The following is a 20056-nucleotide window of genomic DNA, read 5'->3' as shown; positions in this document are numbered from 1 at the left end:
TATTTTGAAACTTGCAAACATCCATCCATCCCTTGTATTGTGTTGAAACTTATTTATTTTAAATAAATATTCAAATTGGAGACCTTTTACAATAAGAGAAACAATAATGTCAATTGTACTCCAATTCATTGACCGAAAAACCACAATAATGTCTTTATAATAGAATACCCGCTTCTTTACATGCTACGCAATTAAAAAACTCATAAATAAAAAAAATCTATTATACATATAAAACCCAGCTAATATTGTGGGTTTAAGATCTTGAAAAATATTTTTGTAATTTTATTTATTTAAAATTAATTTTTTAATTTTTAGATTATTTTTATATACTAGTTTTAATTTTTTTTAAAATAAAAAAGTATTTTAATATATTTTCAAACAAAAAATATTTTAAAAAATAATCACTATATAATATCAAACAAGTTCTTAATTCAAACATGCACTCTACCAAATTAACTTTGAAAAAGTTTATAATTTTGTTCTAAAATCCTGAAAAATTCTAAATTTTACCTTTAGAATTAAGACTTTTTTTTTTTTGGGGGGGGGGTATGTATTTTGCACCCAAAAATTATGTCCTGTCTCTTCATCCTTTTATTTTCTCTTCTATTTAATTTCATGCCTTTTCTGTTTTTTTTTCTTTTTTTTTGTCAAATTGACACTCATTTTTTTTCCGATCCTGTAAAACTTATCATGAAGATAACACTTTACTTCGCACTGTTAACTTTTCTTTTCAACATTTATCTCAAATAGGCTCCTTGTAAAGGACGGCTGCCATAGAAGCATTCATGTAATTTACTTTCCTAAGGATAGGACAAACCTTCTGAAAAAAATAAAAAATAAATCACAACCCTCAAATAATCAGTAAAAGAGGAGGAAATAAAAAGAAAAACACCAACCTCCTATGATGTTGGTGTTTTTTTTTTTTTATGAATTTAAAAGATTTCCTATTAATTTTTTGTCCTGGACAAATTGGGTAGGCAGGGAGTTTGATCTTCACTGGTCCATGGTGAACCTTACCCTACTACACAGTACAGTGTACCGTGTATGCTTTTGTTGGTTTCTTGAACAAGTTTGTCTTTGATGTAATATATCTACGTAAAAAAGTTCGAAGAATAGAAATAAAAATATCAGAAAATTATAATTTATTTATTTTTGTTAAAATATTGCCCCGATATTTTGAAAGGACATGACAATACATTACACAACAAAACCAGCATAAATCACGGAATATCTTATATTAGGCTAATCAAGTTCGTTTGATATTTTTAATTTCATGTCAAATATCTAGATAAAGATTTAAGGGAAATAGAGGAATCTAGAAATGGAGGGGAGCCAAGCTCGTCTTTTATCATGGTTTGTGTTCAAACTTCAAAGTCTTTGAGTTCTCGTGTGGAAGTGTTAATATCTCTTTGTTTTTGTATTTCTAAAATGTTTTTAGAAATATTTCATTTATTTTTTTTATTTTAAATTAAAAATATTTTGGTATTTTTAAGTTATTTTGATGTGTTGATATTAAAAAAATATTTTAAAAAATAATTATTTTTTATTTTTGATTTATAGAAAAATCATAAATATATTTTATTAATAATAATTTTCAACTTAAATAAAAACATGTTAATTGAGTTAAATTCTGAATTAATCAACAATTAAAAATTTTGATTCTTAACTTATGGACTCTAACTTACATCATCTTTTTTTAGGATGTTTGTCTTATCAATTATCTATGCTCACTTATTTTTATTAAAATCATTTTAAAATTAAAGTTATTTTCACTTATTTTTGTCATAAATTATTTATGAAAATAAATCTTAAATCACAGTTCAAAGTTAAAAGTTTTTTTTTAATATATATAAATCACATCGTGTAATCGACCTCATCATTTATTCCATCACAACCTTTTTAGGATGTTTGTCTTATCAATTATCTATGCTCATTAGAAGGGGAAAAAAAGAAGAGTGAAGCGACGAGTGACTTGAGCTGGCACACCTCAGTTAAAAGTTTGTCTTATCAATTATTTATACTCGCAATTCAAATGGAGTCAGTCGGGTTGATGTTGTATTTCAAGTTTGTAAATTCTCTACCTTCCAGGCGGCTAAATCACGGGGGTACTTACAAATATAATGATTGTGTTTTTTTTTTTAAATTAATATCTTCAGATTTTTTTTGTTTTGATATATTGATATTAAAAATAAATTTAAAATATATTATTTTAATATATATTTTTAAATTAATATCCGCTTCTTTTAATATATCGACTAAAAAAAATGAGAAATATATTTCGACACAATATTTTTCTACCCCAGCAACAAATTTTTTTCTAAATCTCAGTTAAATTCTTGCTAAAATTAAAATTCTTTCTTTTAATTTATAGATTCTAACGCATACAATCTCTAGTTTTTTAAGATGAATTGGAGTTATTTTTCGTCCATCATAATTAAATAAGCATAATTTTTTAATTTAATAAAATATTAGCGACACCCTTGCACCAATTTTCTAACACAAATGAGATCAAATCAGGAAAAAAACATAATGTTTAAGTATAAACCGAGAAATTTATTAAAATCTTATTACTTATAATGTGACACGTGGTTTGGATTTACGTAGTGTTGTTTGAGAACGAAATCAGGCCAACCACCTCCAGCTTAAAAAAAATCTTTCATGAGAGTCATGAGGCGTGGTTAAAACTTTTTTAAAAAATCTGCCGATCATTATTCCTTAACAGCGCCGTTAAAACCGAAGCCGTGCCATAATCAGCCTTTGTAGCCGTGCCAGAAATTGATAAATAAAATCCGACTAATTTATTTCAAAAGTACAATAGAAAAAAAGAAAAAAGAAAATAAAGACCGACTAATTTATTTCCAGCCTTCGTAGCCATAAACAGATTTCTTGTTTAAATTTGGTGAGATTTTTCCCCATTTCCTTCTCCCCTTTCTCTCTGTTATTTTCAGAGCGTCTCCACAATCATTCAACCCTCTCTGTAATGCCATAGAATCAGTGCTTCTAGCCAACAGATATCACTCTAATCAGCTGATTTTTTCTACTACTGGCTTCTGTACATTCAAAAATATCCTTCAAGACCTTAGCCAGTGCATTCTAGCTCTAATGGCGAACTTTAATTTTATATTTTTTTTGAACTCACAATTACAGTCTAGCTTTTGAGCTAGAGGTTGTCGATTGCTGCAGTTCTTAGAAATAACTCAAAAGTAGAGCTCAGTTCGTCGAATTTTGAGCTCTATAAATTCGTCGAAACAACAAAAAAATTTGCGATTTTCTCTGTGGTTTTGCAGTTTGGGAGATTCAGAATCTTTGTGTAAGGTAATTATTTTTTAGATCTTACTGTTCATATAGCATATAATTTTGAACTGAACCAAACTAACTCTTACGAGTTTTCACAGATTACGTTTTATCTTCATTTTTTTTTAATTTCATGTTAGATTAGGTTGCACGAGGGAGTATCTATGGCAATGATTGAATCAATTAAAGTGCTTTCAACCAGTTATGTTTTTACTTTTTAAGCAATTTTAACAGTTTCTTATACATTTTTTTTTGGCCAAACTGATTATTGGACTGAGATCTGATTGACTTTCATTTTTTTTTTTGCCTAAATAGTGGTTAACATGGAGTAAAATCTTTGGAGTGTCTAAAAGGAATTTGTTTTTTACCAAATCATTTGCCATGATATTTTCAAGATTTTCTGCCCAATTAATTCTATGGTAGAGTATGAAGAAGAAAACAGTAAAGAACAGTAGAAGCATGGGTAAGACTTAAAGAGCATTTGAAGTTGGAACATGAGATTAGGATTCAGGGTTTGTAGAGAACCTCTAACTTCAATATTTTATCGGTAGCATGTCTCTTAAACTAGCTAATGAAGTCTGTACTTGCTTATTATCCAGTAGTTAAAAGTCTTAGTCTTGATTCGTACAAGGATATGATAATTGGCGTAGAATTTTGGTGCATTGCAGTACTATTGTTATGTTTGGGTTCTGAGTTCTTGTATAATGAGAATGATCGGTTTATGAAATACGGTTCATAGGTCAAAGAATAGAGTGAACCAGGATATGAATTTATGGAATTTGTTAGCCTGAAGGATTGTAAATAAAGCTTGTGCATGGGGAACGTTCATTTGGTGATCTCTAGGCTTATCAAACATGGTTGAATAATAGCATAACATTCGTGTTCACTGGTTGAATATTATTGAATTGAGGAACATCAATATCATATTACCTGTCTAGGTTGTAAGAGGAAATTAAAATCTGAAAGCAAGCATTTCTAGTCTTATTTTGGTGTGCACCGTTAAAACTTTGCTGATTAATATTTCCAATCAAGAGCACATTTTGTCTTGCGGTTTCTTATGTATTTTTCTATTTCCAGGCTTGAATTGCCTCCATATATGACCCCGGCAGAAGTAGAGGCTCTTATTTTCACCTTAGCAAATTGACCTCACCAGCACCCAGGGAATATATGAGCTAAACAAAGAGATGCTGTCAACTTGCTTTCAGCTGGAATGAAGACCTTACAGGTCTGTTGTACACACACGTGTCTTCGATTGTGTATGCATGCTTGCAAGAAATTCTCCCCGCCCTCCAATTTTCCCCAATTTCTTGACAAATGTCTTCTCTAAAGTCACATTCTTTTGGGTTTGAAGCAGTTGTTTCTCTTGGCTAGTAAAAAGCTGAAACCTCAAAGTTTACCATATGCTCTAAAACATCACCTCTGCCTCTTTCCCTTTATCCTATGCACACACTCAGCCACTCCATGTGCTTTGAGAATGTACATTTCTTCTATTTTCTTCTTTTCGTTTGCACAGTTGATACCCAAACTTTGTCTTCTCCACACATCCAAATGCCTTTTATTTTCAGTAGTGGTTATCGTCAGTGGTCGTAAGCACTGAATTGTGATGCCCTGGTCATGCATTTTGATTTGTCATACTGCAAGCTACTTTGCTAATGTATTCTAACTTGGCCAATTCAATTGGCGATGGCTTGGCAAATGTGCCACTCCAGCTTTTACTCATCACCACCCAAATTCTAAGGCGACTGTATGGATACCACTACACTTAACCATGTGCGAGATTTCAATTCGTTTGACTTGATGATAAACCTTGTTGATAAGGGACAAGAGTTGAATCTCATATTTTGAATTACAGATTCATTTAGGCACTCAAACTTGTGTTACTTCAAAATTTTGGGTAAAAGAAAAAGAAAGCAAGAAATATAGCATGGAAAAAGTGAATTTACTAGCTGCTGAAATCCATGTTCTGGGACTCAGTTAAGAAGTCACACGTTGAAGGACTGTTTGTTGCCCTTCAGTCCTGATTGTATATTTGGCACTTGAAAAACTATCACATAAATAACTATTGTTTGTCAATAATTTGACAAGAATTTTCATCTGGATTATAGAGTGCACAAGAACAGTCCACCCAAATTTCACAGGATTCCCAAAGCGAGCAACAGAATAATCACAAAACAGAGGCTCCAGTAGCGGACTCTAGTTCAATATCCGCATCAAGCAATGATAGCAGAAAGGTTTCACGCCAAGATATTGAACTTGTAAGAGAATGTGACCCCTTTCAAGTTTTTTCAGTTACTATTATTATTCACCATTTTTTCTTATATAGGATTTGATCCTACAAGTAGCTTAACTGATCTGGCTTGCCTTTTCCTGCTTTTGATAATATGTATTAATGGCTATTGCAGGTCCAAAATTTAATAGAACGCTGCCTACAATTGTATATGAATAGAGACGAGGTTGTTAAAACCCTCTTGACCCGTGCTAGGATAGACCCTGGGTTTACGACACTTGGTAGGGTTTTCTGAAATTTTCATTTTTAAGCTGTCTTTGCTATCAAAAAGTTGCCCTCTCAATCTTGCTGCATGGATTTTGTATCATGTATTTATCAAAAAGCTGTTTGAGTGGAGTGATCAAGGAACATTTGATCATAGATCTTGACCTTTTCACAAATTAATCTTACAGTAACCTGATTAACATTTTTCTTGTCAAGCATTCAAACTAGAAATGTAGTCTGATATTTTCCTTTATAATTCCTTGCTTTTGCAGTATGGCAGAAGTTGGAAGAAGAAAATGCTGATTTCTTTAGGGCCTATTACATTAGGCTGAAATTGAAGAAACAGATTCTCTTGTTTAATCATTTGCTTGAGCGTCAATATCATCTCATGAAGTATCCTGTACCTTCGGAAGTTCCTTTGGCTCCAATACAAAACGGGATTCATCCCATGCCCGGTAAGTTCTAATTTTCGTGGAAAGCACAAAGCATCCCTTTATCTTAGTACAAGAGAAATAGTGAAACTTCAAGTATTTTTTCTTCAATTCCAACTTTTACATGGATTCCTAGGTTATTTTTATCTGAAGTGTAAAGAAACCAAACACCATTGATATTTAGTACTTCTTTTATTAACTCCCTTGAAAAACAAACCCTCTCCCGTAGATACTTTTACATACCATTGTTGTCAATATCTTGAGGGTAGTGGTTTTCTTTTTTACTGGGATCTTAATAAAGCATTAGTGTCTCACTTGCCTCTGCTGTTATTATTTTCCCTCGAAGTTCTTAACTGAACTATGTTTTCTATTATTTTGTTTGAAAAGTATCCTAGAAATTGAAAATGTGGTTCTTTCATCATTTTCTGCAAAGCAATTTTATGAATGCGAGTTTCATGGTGCCTGAAGGTTTGATGATAAAGTTGTCCCACGAGTTAACAAGGCATTTTTTTTTGTAACATTGTATCTATTATTCAACGCCACTTTTTTGCAGTGCAGTTAACAATTTACCGATGGGATACCCTGTCCTGCAACAACCCCCAATGCCAGCTCCTGGTCAACCTCATCTTGACTCAATGAGCTGTGGAATATCAAGCTGTCATGTTGTTAATGGAGTCCCTGCGCCAGGAAATTTTCATCCCATACGGATGAATTCTGGAAATGAGTGAGAACTTTTCCATCCTCATTTCATTATTGTTAGATTGTCTACTTAATGAACAGCACTTATCTTTGGCAAGGGCTCCTACCTGGACATGGGAACATGGTTTAACTTACTATGTGAATGCATCTTCATGCCCTTTGAATTAACAATCACTTTTAACTGCTGAATGAGATAGTTGCCTTTTTCTAAACTTTGGCATTTATTTCATGTCTGCCTAGTTTGCAGTAATGTGTCCAGCACATATATAATTATCCTGACATTCAATGAAAATCCTTATTAAAAGTAGTTCTGAGTGAATGCATGTTGCTATCAAACACATGTACATTTTTTTTCCTTCTGAAAGTGGTAGCGATTTATGTATGTTTGTCAGTGACATTGGAAAATCCTAAATCTAGTGAATTATGTTCTCCTTGCTTTGATATTAGTTATCGGTTTTTTCTTTATTAAAAAAACCAGCTAATTGCTGCTGCTCTTGTTCTTGTAGTATGGTGATGGGAAATAGTGCAGCTGATACAGCTCCTGTAGTGCCACCAAGCAGTGCCATTTCATCCATGTCTGAGATGCCTCTGAGCCCTACGTCAGTGACATCTAATGGTCATTTTCCATTTACTGCATCTGACATGTCAGGAATGGGGGTAGACACCTCAGCACTATATACATCATTTACATCTGATGCAGCAAGCTCTGTAGGATTGCAGCTTGGACCGGATGGTGGGGCTGGAAATTCCAGATCATTGGAACAGATTCAATGGACTTTCAGCCTTTCAGACCTAACAGCAGATCTGTCGAACTTGGGAGGTAGGTTGTTTATCATTTCATGTAATGGGATAATTGCTTTTTCAGCCTTTCAGATCTAAAGGCAGATTTTTGAGTTTTTGTCGGTCAAGTAGATGGAATTTAAATTTTCACCATCTGCTATACCAACCTTTTCAATTGTGCTAATCAAGTGATTCCATCAAATGCTTGTCAATACCTCCATTATTTAATGATGTGGTGGTTTGACTTTGACCAGCTAATATCATGAAATTGGTTTTTGGTTAGGAAAATTTCCCTCTTAAACATTATAGAAATCAGTAATAAAAAAAATAATTTTGATAAACATCCAAACCACAATTAGAACTCAATCCTTATTAGAAGTTTTTTTAGTGACAATAACAATTTTCATTTCTTAAAACTTTTTTTAAAAGTTTCAAAATATTTTTAATGTAATCAAATGAGGAAAAGATTTTGATCCCTATTAATAATATTTTTATTTTTTAAACAGTAATATAACAAGAACTTTCCCTTTCAATGATTGTTTTTTCTAATTATAATTAATTGCTATATTATTTTAAAGTCTTAAAAACCCCTTTATGATGTTAATTGGTCAGTGTCAAGTTTTTAAAAGTCTTAAAATATTTTTAATATAATCAAATGAGTAAAAGGTTTTGATTTTTATCATAATTTTTTTTTATATTTTGACACGGTAATATATTGAGAACTCTACCCTTATTATTATTATTGTTGTTGTTGTTGTTGTTGTTAATTGCTATAAATTTAATAGGGAACTTTACCTTTAAAAAAACCCTCTGGTCAAAACCAAATCATCAAATAATAAATAGATCAATGGGGATTTGGCAAAAGTATTTGATTGATACATTAAAAAATTGGTGGTATATTGCAAGTGAGAAAAATTAAAATCCACACACTTGATTGATAAAACTCAATAGTCGGTGCACTAATAGTGCAATTTTTTGTTTTTGTAACTGATCTTATGTGTATGGTTAAATATAACAACAACAACAATCAAACTCCAATCCCCAAACTGTGTATGGTTAAATGCATTAGAAATCCATGTTATTCGTGGAAGAAAAAGTTTAAGCAAACTGTCATTGAGTATCAGAAGTTTAGATTGATAGAAAATGCACCTTTGGAAAGATATAATCATTCTGAAATTTTCTGATGCCAAACTGCTCATGTTTCTCTATGTTACTGGATTTTGTATTCTGCTTAAGATGCATATTATGCTAGAAATATTGTGAGGTTAATGAAAGATCCGAGTTCTGCAATTTCAATCTCTCTTTGCTAAAGCAGAATATTTTGCTGCTCTGATTTGTTTAAGACTAGTGTTTATAGATTGTTTAAATGTGTTAGGATAGATTCAACACCTTTATATTTATGTCCATGGAGATGTTTTATCCCACTGCTATCCCATACCAAATTGTGGAGATATCTTACCATTCTGGAAACTCTTGTGTTTTTGTAATTCCTTTTCCTTGGGTCGTGATTAAAGCTGTTACCTTGGAACTGTTTGCAGATTTAGGAGCTCTAGGAAACTATCCTGGTTCCCCCTTTCTGCCTTCTGATTCTGAGATCTTGCTTGATTCTCCAGAGAACGAGGACATAGGTAAGTTTGCATCTATTATAATATTCTCTCTTTGTTGACTGATTTTTCTAGATTCTCTCTTTGACAATTCAATGGTGGTCACATAGAAAATCATTAACCTTTGATGGATGTCTCGATACCTATGTAAAATAATTAGATGATTGGATAGATTCTTAGGAAACTCTGCCTTATGCATTTAAAGACAATTTTTCTCTGCCATGGAATCCGAACATGTTACATAAGACTAGCTTCAATTTTGTTGTGACTGATGTAAGCTAATGATACACCATTAACAATTTTCAACCACCACCACAAAGTCTCAATCCAAAAGTAGTCATGGTCATTGGTTATATGGATCCTTTTGCATCATTAAGCTTGATCATGAGCAATTTTCAAATTAAAAAAAAAGACATCATTTGAATAGGTTGCGCGATGCGGTACTCATCAGAAATGATTTCAAGATCCTGCAAAGTTATTCCTGTTTATTTCCTCACTTGAAATTCTATTTACCTCTATTTTTTTATAAGCGATGCTGATAGATTTATCCTGTAACAGTGGAGGAGTTTTTTGTTGATTCCGTCCCAGGCCCACCATACCAGTCAGATGAAGAGAAGTCCTAGTGTAAGGTTAGGTTCAATCCCTGTTCTCTTTGAAATTATCAGGATAGAGAAAAATTAGATGAATAAGATTTTAAGTGGTTGTCATCTAGTTTTTAGGATTTTAGTTTGTCATTGTCAACAAATCGAACAGCTTAAAGTGCTCCAGTAATGTAGTCTTGATGGGATTAGCATGCCAATAGGGAAGAGTAATGTTACTTTTAGTTGTAATTCTCAGCTCAGAAATTAAAAGGCAATTTACAACTTCTTGCGCCTCCCTGCTGTCGTTGTTGAAATCGAAATTCTCTTAAAGGGAAAGCTTGAGAGCATAATTTGTGGCATTTATTTGGACCTATTGGTGTCATAATCACCATAACTGTGAATTTCTTTGGATGTAAGAACTTCATTGGGATTATATAATGTTTTGATGTGAGTGATACATGATGATTGAGTGAGTGCTTTAAACCATCGTAAAGCACTTACAAAAAGCCCTAAATAGCAGATAGTCTCAGTTATAGAAGCCTAGGTCGGTTTTATCCCCCCTTGAGGCAACCCCAATCCAAGATTTAAATTCATTTTTGTATATATTGATTATGTTCATCCGCAAGGCAAATAGACAAATATTCGGCCCATCTCCTTTCTTAAAAGGATGGTGGGGTCGTTCTTCTCCAGGACTGGTAATCTTCAAGCTATTAGGCTTGGCTGTTTGAGGCGTGGTAAGTCGTCCTAAGGAAGCATTGATAAATACTAACGAGGTAGCCAGTTTCTGGTGGGATAAAAAAAAAAATATAAAAAATCTGTGATGTATGGCAACGGGGCTTGGCTCAGTGGTTGAGCGTGGTTCCGTCAACTATCTCTGGTTCGAGCCCATCCTCGTCCACCTCTGTAGTATTAAAAAAAAATAATGCCCAACGGATCAAGGGGGGATAAATGGGGTGACATGAACGTCTCATTCAAGTTGCTAATTACCGAGAAATCCTTTTCTGACCTTAATTTCAATTTTTCAAAGGAGCTAGGGTTGGTCGCCTCACACGGAATGTGTTAGGTTAAATAATTATGATAGTTGTAGTGGTTTAAAGTGTTTTTTATTTAAAAATATATTAAAATAATATTTTTATATTTTTTAAAAATTATTTTTGATACCAGTACATCAAAATAATTTAAAAATAAAAGAAAAATTAGCAAAAAAAAATTCAAAATATTTAGAAATGTATAATGTTTAACTGTAGCCCTACTGTATTTTTATTATAGAGAAATGGCAATCATATTTAATTCTGTATAATTTTCTCTTCAAACAATGAAGGTAACAGAGGACATTTCAGCCTCACATTTTTCCACCGTTTGGAAGAAAACCTTTATGGCGTGAAAGAGTGAAGGTTCGTTGCATCTACACGACAATCGTTATTGGACCTAAAATAATGTTTCCCCGAGCCCACAGCTGAAAAAGAAAATCACCAAATAAACACAAGAAAGTTACTGCACAGCATGCTAAGATGATAAAAATGTCCGACTAATTTTCGTTCTCTCGACATCCCTACTTTATGCCTCGAGGAGATGCCTCGATGATTTTAATAATTTGAATCTAGCTGGAGGGGTTTCCTTCAAAAAGCAGAAAGATGTTCAACTGCCCATCAATTTGGAATGAGGTGGTATCGCCTAACATTTTTTTTTCCTTTAACATGGATATTCCCTTCTCTAGTCCACGCATGATTACAACAATGAATAAAGAATCTGCATGTGACAAAATAAATAAAAAAACAAAGGAGACGGAAAGCTATTTGTTTTATTTATCAGAGAAGGACCACACCGTATGTCCCCTTCAGGAATAATTTAACCGCTGCCAATATCTTTATTTTCCTTCGTATTTCTTTTATTTAATCCCTTCGGAAAGCTATTCCTAAAAAATATGATTCCTGGTTGAGCTTCTCAGATGGTTGTAGTCTTGCAGAGGTTCAGATAACCTTAACTATATTTTGATTGCCTGTTGCTGGTGGAGTTCATGATTGCCTGTTTTCATCTTTGCAGTTGATGGGATATTGTGATTAAGATTTATCTCTAAAATCTATCTTTGTAGGTATTTGAGATTGTGGTTAGACCGTTCTTTTGAATTTTTATATAATATATATGAAGGAAAGTGCCTGGACCCAAAAAAATACAAGCACTTGCCCAGAACTGGAGCGTCCAAAGAAATTGATGTATCTTTGAGATTCTGCAATAATTAAAAATTAAGGATAACAACATCTTGGTGTCTACTTCCGCAGAAGCAAGAGCAAGAGTGCGAATCTTATCTGTTCGGTAAATAATGTAAATATAATTTCTGAAAGATTAAAGAAAAAGTATAGAAACAACTAAATTTTCCCGAAAAAAGAAAGGAACTGTTTTTTTTCCTTAACAAAGACAGCACTGGATTTAAATTATTTGAAAAAAGAAAATATGAAAAGAAAAGAAAAAACTACTTACTACAACTTATAAATTTATAACTAACGGTAATTAATAATAGGCGGCCCACGGGCTTTGAATTTTCCTTTCTAAAACAATTTCCTAGGTCATCCCTGGGCTTGACTTGACTTTTGAGCGTTTGGCGAGGGAAGACCATTTCTTCCTTTCTTTGGTATCTCTTGTCATTTTTTATTTTCCCCCCTCTTTTCTCCTTCTCAGAAAGCGCAGGCAGTAACTGCCATTGGCGTCTCTCTCAACGAACTTTCTTCTCCTCTCAGTACGAAATTTCTGACGAACCAAAACCATGAACTCTCTTTTATTCATAAAGAGTAGACCAACCCAATAAACGAAGGAAATACTCAGTTGTCTTTGTTTCTTGTTTTGACGGTCAGAGGAAGCCAATTATAACTGATCACGTTATGAATCTCAATGGAAATAAATTTGTCAGGTTTGTCACGTGAAATCGTAATCCTAGACACCACATATTATCATTATTATTTTTCATACATATGAATTTTAGCATTATTGATGGTATGAGACCAAAAAATAAAAGAAAATTGAATTCTGTTGATAATGGAGTAGTGTTTTTTTGAATATTCGATCAAATGACTTGAGACTTTAATTAGTTATAAACCATCCTGATAGATTTGTGTTCATTCATGTTGGCCATATTGGGTGGTTGGAATCACTCTCAGTGTGTGAATTATAGGGTTTTTGGCCCATAATTAGTTCATGATATAGAGTTGTTTTGGAAGAATATTTTTGTTACTGGGTTGTGGTTATGTTGCCACATGTTGAACATAATGCAACTTTCGCATTGAATATTCAGGGTGGCTGAAATCACTGCCATTCTTCCAGACTCCAGTGCGTAAATTGTAGGACTCTTAGCTTTTTTCTTTGGAACCCCATGTGTAGTTTAATTAATGTGTTGGATTGTTTTGAGAAGAGATTAGTTATACAGGGTTGAGTCTATCATCTCCTCGACGGTTCGCTTGGCTGAACTTAGCATGTCTTTTTTGCGCTTTCAACTCTTACTTTCTTATGCAGGTTTCAGGACTGGAGCTCAGAGAAATCCTTCAGTTCAGAGCAGCAATACTCCAATGAATATGGATTTTACGCAAGAAAAGCCAAACCAATTTTCTATTCAGTTTGGGATAATATCCGAAGAGGATGGGAGATGGGTTCAGAGAGGATTAGAAGCCTAAAGAAACCATTGAGATTCTACTCTAAGGGTGCTCAGCCAGCGAAAGAACCAGGACCTAAAAGGAAGATTCTTGATCCGCAAGGTCCATTTCTCCAGAAATGGAACAAATTTTTTATGCTTGTTTGCGTGCTTGCAGTGGCTATAGACCCCTTATTCTTTTACATTCCATGGGTTAAAAGCACTGAAAAAGGTAAATGCCTTGATGTGGACCGTAAGATGGAAGTTGCTGCTTGCATTCTTCGTACACTCATTGATATCTTATACACACTTCGCCTAGTCTTCCAATTCCGCACTGGGTTTATAGCCCCTTCTTCTCGCGTATTCGGAAGGGGCGAGTTGGTTGAGGATCCTAGAGCTATAGCCAAAAAATACTTGACCTCCTACTTTATCATTGATATTCTTGCAATTCTTCCGCTTCCTCAGGTATGCTTTCCTTTTGTTAATTAGCATTAAGAACCATTGTTGACCATGCACTTAATATAGTCGCAGGAATGAAGAGAATTCATGAATAGATGTAACCCAACCTGCAACTTATACTTGTTAGGGGAGGGGATGCTTGACATTGATTCTCTTCCTGAAACTTAAATCGTTCAATTAAACGATTTTTGTCATCTGAGTGCTCCCGTCCTCGCATTTTATCATGGCATACAGATAGATTTTGATTAAACTTGCTACATCACAATTCTTGATTATTATCACTGGCAAAACTGGTCCTAAACTCACATTTGAAATCTTATTGCATATATTTATATGACTAAATATGGAAAAAAAATGTTGAACTCATATAGATGATTCTTTCCTTCTTGCGAAAAGTCATTCACTGCTCAACTGGTGTAAGCTATAGCAATTTGACATTATGATTGTTCTGCTCAGGTAGTAGTTTTAATCATCCTTCCACGAGTGGATGGCCCGGTTTCACTGGCTGCAAAGAACTTATTTGAGTTTGTAATTTTCTCCCAATACATACCAAGGCTTGTTCGAATCTATCCACTCTTCAAAGAAATAAATAGAACTTCTGGCATACTTACTGAAACAGCATGGGCGGGAGCTGTTTTCAACCTCTTTCTCTACATGCTGGCCAGTCATGTAAGTTGAATCTGGTACTTTACAATCTTTATCATTCTTCTGGTGTATTATAGTGGATTTTTCATAAAGAAACACGTGACGTGTCAGATAATTGGAGCCTTCTGGTACTTGTTCTCAATCGAACGACAAGATACTTGCTGGCATGAGGTGTGTAAGCACCAAGCAAGGTGTGATACTACGTATTGGTATTGTGGAGATCATCGTACAGAAAACTACACATTACTGACTGAATCATGCCCTTTTATCCAACCTGATCAAGTTCATAACTCAACGGTCTTCAATTTTGGTATACTTATTGATGCTCTTGATTCTGGAGTGGTGGAATCTACTTATTTTCCACGGAAATTCTTCTACTGCTTTTGGTGGGGTTTGCGTAATCTCAGGTTTGTGGATATATTGTTTTCTATTTCAGTCCTTAATCAGTCAACATGTTCTCATTTGTTTTATTTGAAATTGCATCCTGCATTGATTCATTTTTAAAAGCTGAATGTTTCACTTCAGAGTGTTTCCAAATTACATCTGTAAATTTAAGAATTCGAGGTAGCTGTTTGATATTAGTAAAAGATTGCCTATTTTGAAATATTGAATATCAGTTGGCAATCTGTGGAATTATACCTTCTATTTCTGAATGATAGATTAAAGGAGACATGTTAAAATCGCCTATTTTAAGCACCTGCAATCAGGGTTGGAATTGGACAGCCTGCACCAGGCCCTGTCTTTATTTGAATTGAATGGAAACATGGTCTATGGCTTTAAATAAAACAAAGAGAGAAAAATATGATTAAAGAAATGAAATTATTTACATCCTTATTCTAGTCAAATAAGCTTGCTTTATTTTACATTAAGCTTTGGTTCTAATCCATCTTGCATATTTTCTTCTTACAGCTCTCTTGGCCAAAACCTTAAAACAAGCAGTTTCATTGGGGAGATTCTCTTTGCCATCTTCATATCCATCGCTGGATTGGTTTTGTTTGCACTCCTTATTGGAAATATGCAGGTAATTCCTTTACATGGCCTTGCAGTGTGAAATAATGGTTAAAAAATGGCCCATACAATGGAATATTGTGATTCTGGAATCTGAACATCTCAGAGCTGTCCTTCAGTGATTCTGCTGTCCATTTAAGCCTGATAAATATCATACCTTGAAAAAAGCACAAAATGTTTACCCCTGCTTTTCTTTACTCTCCCTGCTCATATGTAATATTTTATCTTGACCTCGCAACTGTCTCTTTTGAGGCCGTTATTTGATGATTTAAAGCACTAAACAATTGTGCATCCCGGTCGTCACAGAAATATCTTGAATCCACAACTGTTAGAGTAGAGGAAATGCGGGTGAAGAGGAGAGACACAGATCAGTGGATGTCTCAACGAATGCTCCCTGTTAACCTGAGGGAACGAATTAGGCGTTATGAACAGTACAAATGGCAAGAAACTAGAGGTGTGGAAGAGCGGGGTCTAATTCATAATCTTCCTAAAGATCTCAGGAGGGACATAAACCGCCATCTTTGCTTGGACCTGATCAAGAAAGTGAGTGCTTTTCTTTGTCTTTCTTTCTTTTCTAATTTCTAGCATTATTGGATTCGGTCAACATGGGCTAAAATATGTTGTACTTGCCTTTTTGCTTTGAGAAATAACGATATCTGGAATGTTTAACAACTCTTTAGGTGCCAATATTTGAAAAAATGGATGAGAAAATATTAGATGCGGTATGTGACCGTCTCAAGGCAGCTCTTTACACTAAGGATAGCTACATTGTTCGAGAAGGGGACCCAGTCGATGAGATGCTATTTATTATGCGAGGTAATCTAGTAAGTGTGACCACCAATGGTGGAAGAACTGGTTTTTTCAATGCTGTCTCTCTCAAGGCTGGTGACTTCTGTGGAGAAGGGTTACTTACATGGGCCCTGGATCCCCAATCCTCCTCCAACCTCCCTATCTCAACTAGAACGGTACAAGCTCTATCAGAGGTTGAGGCCTTTGCTCTAGAAGCTGATGACTTGAAGTCTGTAGCTTCCCAGTTTCGCCAATTACATCACAAGGATATCCAGCACACATTCAGGCAAGTTTTCAAGGATTGTTTCTCCTTTCTTTTCCTGTAGAAACAGAGAGAGGCTAGCGATGGAATATTTTTCCTTCTATCATTCAGGGCCTGATACAAGCATATCCTCTCAGATTTATGCAACTGGGACGATAGATTTCTACTTTCCCTACAAGTTATGCAGACTATTGAAACTTTTTATCTGGCCTTTGTGCTAAAGTCACCACTCATATTCGTGAGCTCATCTTGTTTTCAGGTTCTTCTCAGTGCAGTGGAAGACATGGGCAGCGTGCTTCATACAGGCAGCATGGCGCCGTCACTGTAGGAGGAAGCAGGCTAAAAGCTTACGTCAAGCAGAAGAAAAACTGCAAGATTCTTTGGCAAACGAGGCCAGTACATCTCCAAGCCTAGGTGTTGCCATTTATGCATCACAGTTTGCTGCCAACGCATTAAGAAATCTGCGGCGGAATGGCACACATGCCACTAGATTGCCACAGAGACTGTCATTGCTGCCTCAGAAGCCAACGGAGCCTGATTTTTTTGCTCAACATCAAAAGTAACAAAACATTCAAGTGATTCTATCATAGTTTTGCCTCATATCGGCAAGCTATATCGCCAGAGATCTCGGTTATATATACACACACACACACACTATGTATATAATAATAGTGTTGATTTAAGCAAGCTTCTATTGTTCGTTGATTTTAACTGCAATCAAGATTTTGTCCTGACGCTAACAGGCTTGAAAATGCATACAGGGATATATAGATTAATAGAGATTTTTTACGTCGTCTTTTATAGAGCACGAGTGCTGCCAAAAACATCAATGATGGCCGAAAAACGTTGTATAGAACGAATCCACCCGAAAAAGTAATCAGAAGAATCCATTTCTTTTAGGTAAACTGTCATTTAGACTATGATTGAGGTTGCGGTTGCTTTTCAATAATTTTTTTTTATATATTTTGGATTGTTTTAATGTGCTGATCTCAAAAATAATTTTTAAAAAATAAAAAAAAATTAATACATTTCAGCACGAAAAGCTATTTGACAAAAAAAATTAATTTTGGGAACGCGGTTTGCACCGCGTTCCCAAACAACCTCTTCTCTGTTTCCTTACTTTGAGAAAGAAATTCGTGGTATGTTTCTGTTGTGTGTAGTCCCGCACCATGTGATGGTGGGACCCCCACATTAATTAGTAAGAGACAGCAAGGCAAGGCTGTCTCTTTGAATTAATATAGGAGCTGCCACTGTAGATGGCAGTAGCAACCTGTGTTCTTTCTTCGATTTCCAGCTCATTTACCGTTGGATCGGGCTGAGATTTTGACAGCAGCTTCTAGACACATTCCTTTTCATTCTGGACGGTTGGATCGAAGATTGATGGTGTGAAAGCTGACCATTTTGATAGAAAACGGGGCTGTCAGTTTTGTGAGTTTTCTCAAATAATTCTCCTTTAATCTTGTTGTAATTTGAGAATAAGTAGTTCTTGATGATATATATGTTGTATCCCTTAGTTGAATCTGAGGAAGAACAGTTGTGAACCTATTATTTGTGATAGTGGAAGTTTTTAGGTGGACTCCAGTCCCGTGGTTTTTCCCGCATCGGGTTTTCCACGTAAAAATCTTTGTGTTAATTTGTGTGATTATTTGCATTATATTTGATCATTGTTTGAATCTGTTTTTTACTGCACAAAGAGGGAAAAAGGATTGGGACTTGTGAATTTTGAATTGTATTCCGCTAAATTGATCCAGTTAATTATCCCGAGTTTTCCCAACAAACTCAGATACGGATGGGCTGCACTAAATTTTTTGGTATATGTAAAGTCGACAAAGTCATGGATTCAAAATGTTACCCAAATGCTTTTATATTAGATGAACCACAGCTTCGGCCTGTATATTTTGGGAGTAAAACTACTGCCTTGAAACAGAAAAGGTACAAGTATATACCATTATAAATAACACTGATCCGATCTTATCAATTATTAGTGGATACAAGTATGAAACTGACATTAATTAGCAACAAAGAGAAAATGGCATCAACTTCTTTTATAGTGCTGCAGTGTTTTATTCTCCTTTCTTTTACATAACGTACTAGAATTCTTGCCGCAACATGATTTGCTCCACCAGTTCAGCATAAATAGCCTCCTGCATTAATAGCCGAACGCACTGCACAGAAAAAAGAAGAAGAAGAAAACTGATCAGTATACTATATTTCATGCTTTGATGATGAGTACGTACGTGATAGGGAGGAAAGAATTGACTAAGAGATAGAAAGATTCATACGTGGAGCAGTCAGTGCTGCTGGAAATAGGAGGAAGAATAAGGGACACCCCACAATTCTTGGGAAGTGTAGGGATGCGAGAGGGATCGTATTTAATCTTGCTTAGAGTGTTCTTAAGACACTCGCATGCATCCTTCCTATCTGATTTGCTTTTAACAAAACCACTAATTTCCTTGACCCCAGCACAGCAAGTCTTTGACGGATCTTTTGATTTGTCACTGATATAATTGATGCATGAGGTTAACTTCGACACAATTGTCGCGCAGGAAACCTTATCATCAGGAGAAGGCATGGTTGGTCTTGAAAGCAACAGAAGAATTACTGCTAGCAATGCAAATAGGTGAGTGCTCATTGCTGCTGCTTTCAACATCCCTAGCTCAGAAACAAATTAATGAAGTAGTTCAGTTTCTTCAATCACAAGGCTGGTTATGATTCATGCTAGCTGCCAGTATGGGAGTTATATATAGATGCTAGCAAGCTTGTGGGATCGATGTTTTGTTCAGCCCAGGTTCTCTAGAGGCCATGACAGCCTCGTGACTTCTTGCTTCCTTGACGGACTAGGACAAACAACTTCTTTGGTAGAGTTTTAAAGGGCAGATGCACTACATGCATTACTTGTGATAATTTTGTGCCACTAAACAGATTACGCATCCATTTCCACAAAATTACTGATGGTAGGTGATAATATATTTCCTTTGATTTTCTATTCATTGTTTTAGAAAACAAAATCAGGGTGGTTTGTCTGCTTTGTCTTTCATTTAATCACTAAAGGCAGCGTTGTGAGATGGAAAATTCATTGTAATTAAATTTGTTATAGTGTAAATGGGTATTTAAAAACGCTGCAGAAAACTTGAATGCTGCTATTTTTAAATCATATACATTTGTTGAAAAAAAATGTTAATGCTTTTATTCAACTCATCACAAGTTGAATAATTGACGAGAGTTGAATAATTTATTTTTTAACACAAAATAATAAACATGTAAGTGTTATCAAAGAATTTTTGAATATCGAGTAAAAAATATAATTATAAATTAAAAAGTTGATACTTACATATAATAAAATAAAATAAAAATTATATGTGTTAATAAAAACATGTAAGATTTCAAATTAATT

At 34.6% G+C, this 20056-nt stretch overlaps 3 protein-coding genes across 4 annotated transcripts; 2 read left to right on the top strand and 1 right to left on the bottom strand.

Annotated features, from left to right (window-relative positions):
* Positions 1–2831: 2831 nt before the first annotated feature.
* LOC133682768 (uncharacterized) lies at positions 2832–10337 on the top strand. 2 transcript variants are annotated; one of them, XM_062106284.1, is made up of 9 exons: positions 2832–3315; positions 4372–4519; positions 5400–5549; positions 5697–5802; positions 6058–6240; positions 6775–6940; positions 7422–7735; positions 9234–9323; positions 9858–10337. In XM_062106284.1, the coding sequence occupies exons 2-9, from the start codon at positions 4505–4507 to the stop codon at positions 9920–9922; spliced, it is 1089 nt and encodes a 362-aa protein (XP_061962268.1). In that variant the 5' UTR covers positions 2832–3315; positions 4372–4504; the 3' UTR covers positions 9923–10337. The 2 variants fall into 2 exon arrangements, with proteins under 2 accessions (XP_061962268.1, XP_061962269.1); XM_062106285.1 differs by lacking the exon at positions 2832–3315 and adding an exon at positions 3435–3495.
* A 2171-nt stretch (positions 10338–12508) lies between these two features.
* On the top strand, positions 12509–17349 carry LOC133681804 (cyclic nucleotide-gated ion channel 1-like). The gene is made up of 8 exons (XM_062104955.1): positions 12509–12785; positions 13385–13964; positions 14415–14627; positions 14715–15010; positions 15513–15624; positions 15918–16154; positions 16292–16686; positions 16922–17349. The coding sequence occupies exons 1-8, from the start codon at positions 12757–12759 to the stop codon at positions 17223–17225; spliced, it is 2166 nt and encodes a 721-aa protein (XP_061960939.1). The 5' UTR covers positions 12509–12756; the 3' UTR covers positions 17226–17349.
* A 1161-nt stretch (positions 17350–18510) lies between these two features.
* Positions 18511–19312, bottom strand: LOC133681805 (non-specific lipid-transfer protein A-like). Its single transcript, XM_062104956.1, has 2 exons — positions 18945–19312; positions 18511–18827 (listed from the first exon to the last, which is right to left on the bottom strand). The coding sequence occupies exons 1-2, from the start codon at positions 19310–19312 to the stop codon at positions 18812–18814; spliced, it is 384 nt and encodes a 127-aa protein (XP_061960940.1). The 3' UTR covers positions 18511–18811.
* Positions 19313–20056: the final 744 nt, after the last annotated feature.

The sequence above is a fragment of the Populus nigra genome, chromosome 2 (assembly GCF_951802175.1).
Source record: "Populus nigra chromosome 2, ddPopNigr1.1, whole genome shotgun sequence".
NCBI lineage: Eukaryota > Viridiplantae > Streptophyta > Magnoliopsida > Malpighiales > Salicaceae > Populus > Populus nigra.
The sequence above is the reverse complement of the archived record's forward strand: the minus strand, read 5'-3'. Positions and strand labels throughout refer to the sequence as shown.

Bases quoted from the DNA above. Each gene is read 5' to 3' on its own strand.
- LOC133682768 (XM_062106284.1), top strand. The intron at 5,803-6,057 runs GTAGGGTTTTCT...TTGCTTTTGCAG, and splicing joins CCCTGGGTTTACGACACTTG to TATGGCAGAAGTTGGAAGAA. The intron at 9,324-9,857 runs GTAAGTTTGCAT...ATCCTGTAACAG, and splicing joins TCCAGAGAACGAGGACATAG to TGGAGGAGTTTTTTGTTGAT.
- LOC133681805 (XM_062104956.1), bottom strand. From the start codon at position 19,312: ATGTTGAAAGCAGCAGCAATGAGCACTCACCTATTTGCATTGCTAGCA.
- LOC133681804 (XM_062104955.1), top strand. From the start codon at position 12,757: ATGAATCTCAATGGAAATAAATTTGTCAG. The intron at 15,011-15,512 runs GTTTGTGGATAT...TTCTTCTTACAG, and splicing joins TGGGGTTTGCGTAATCTCAG to CTCTCTTGGCCAAAACCTTA. The intron at 16,155-16,291 runs GTGAGTGCTTTT...ACAACTCTTTAG, and splicing joins GCTTGGACCTGATCAAGAAA to GTGCCAATATTTGAAAAAAT.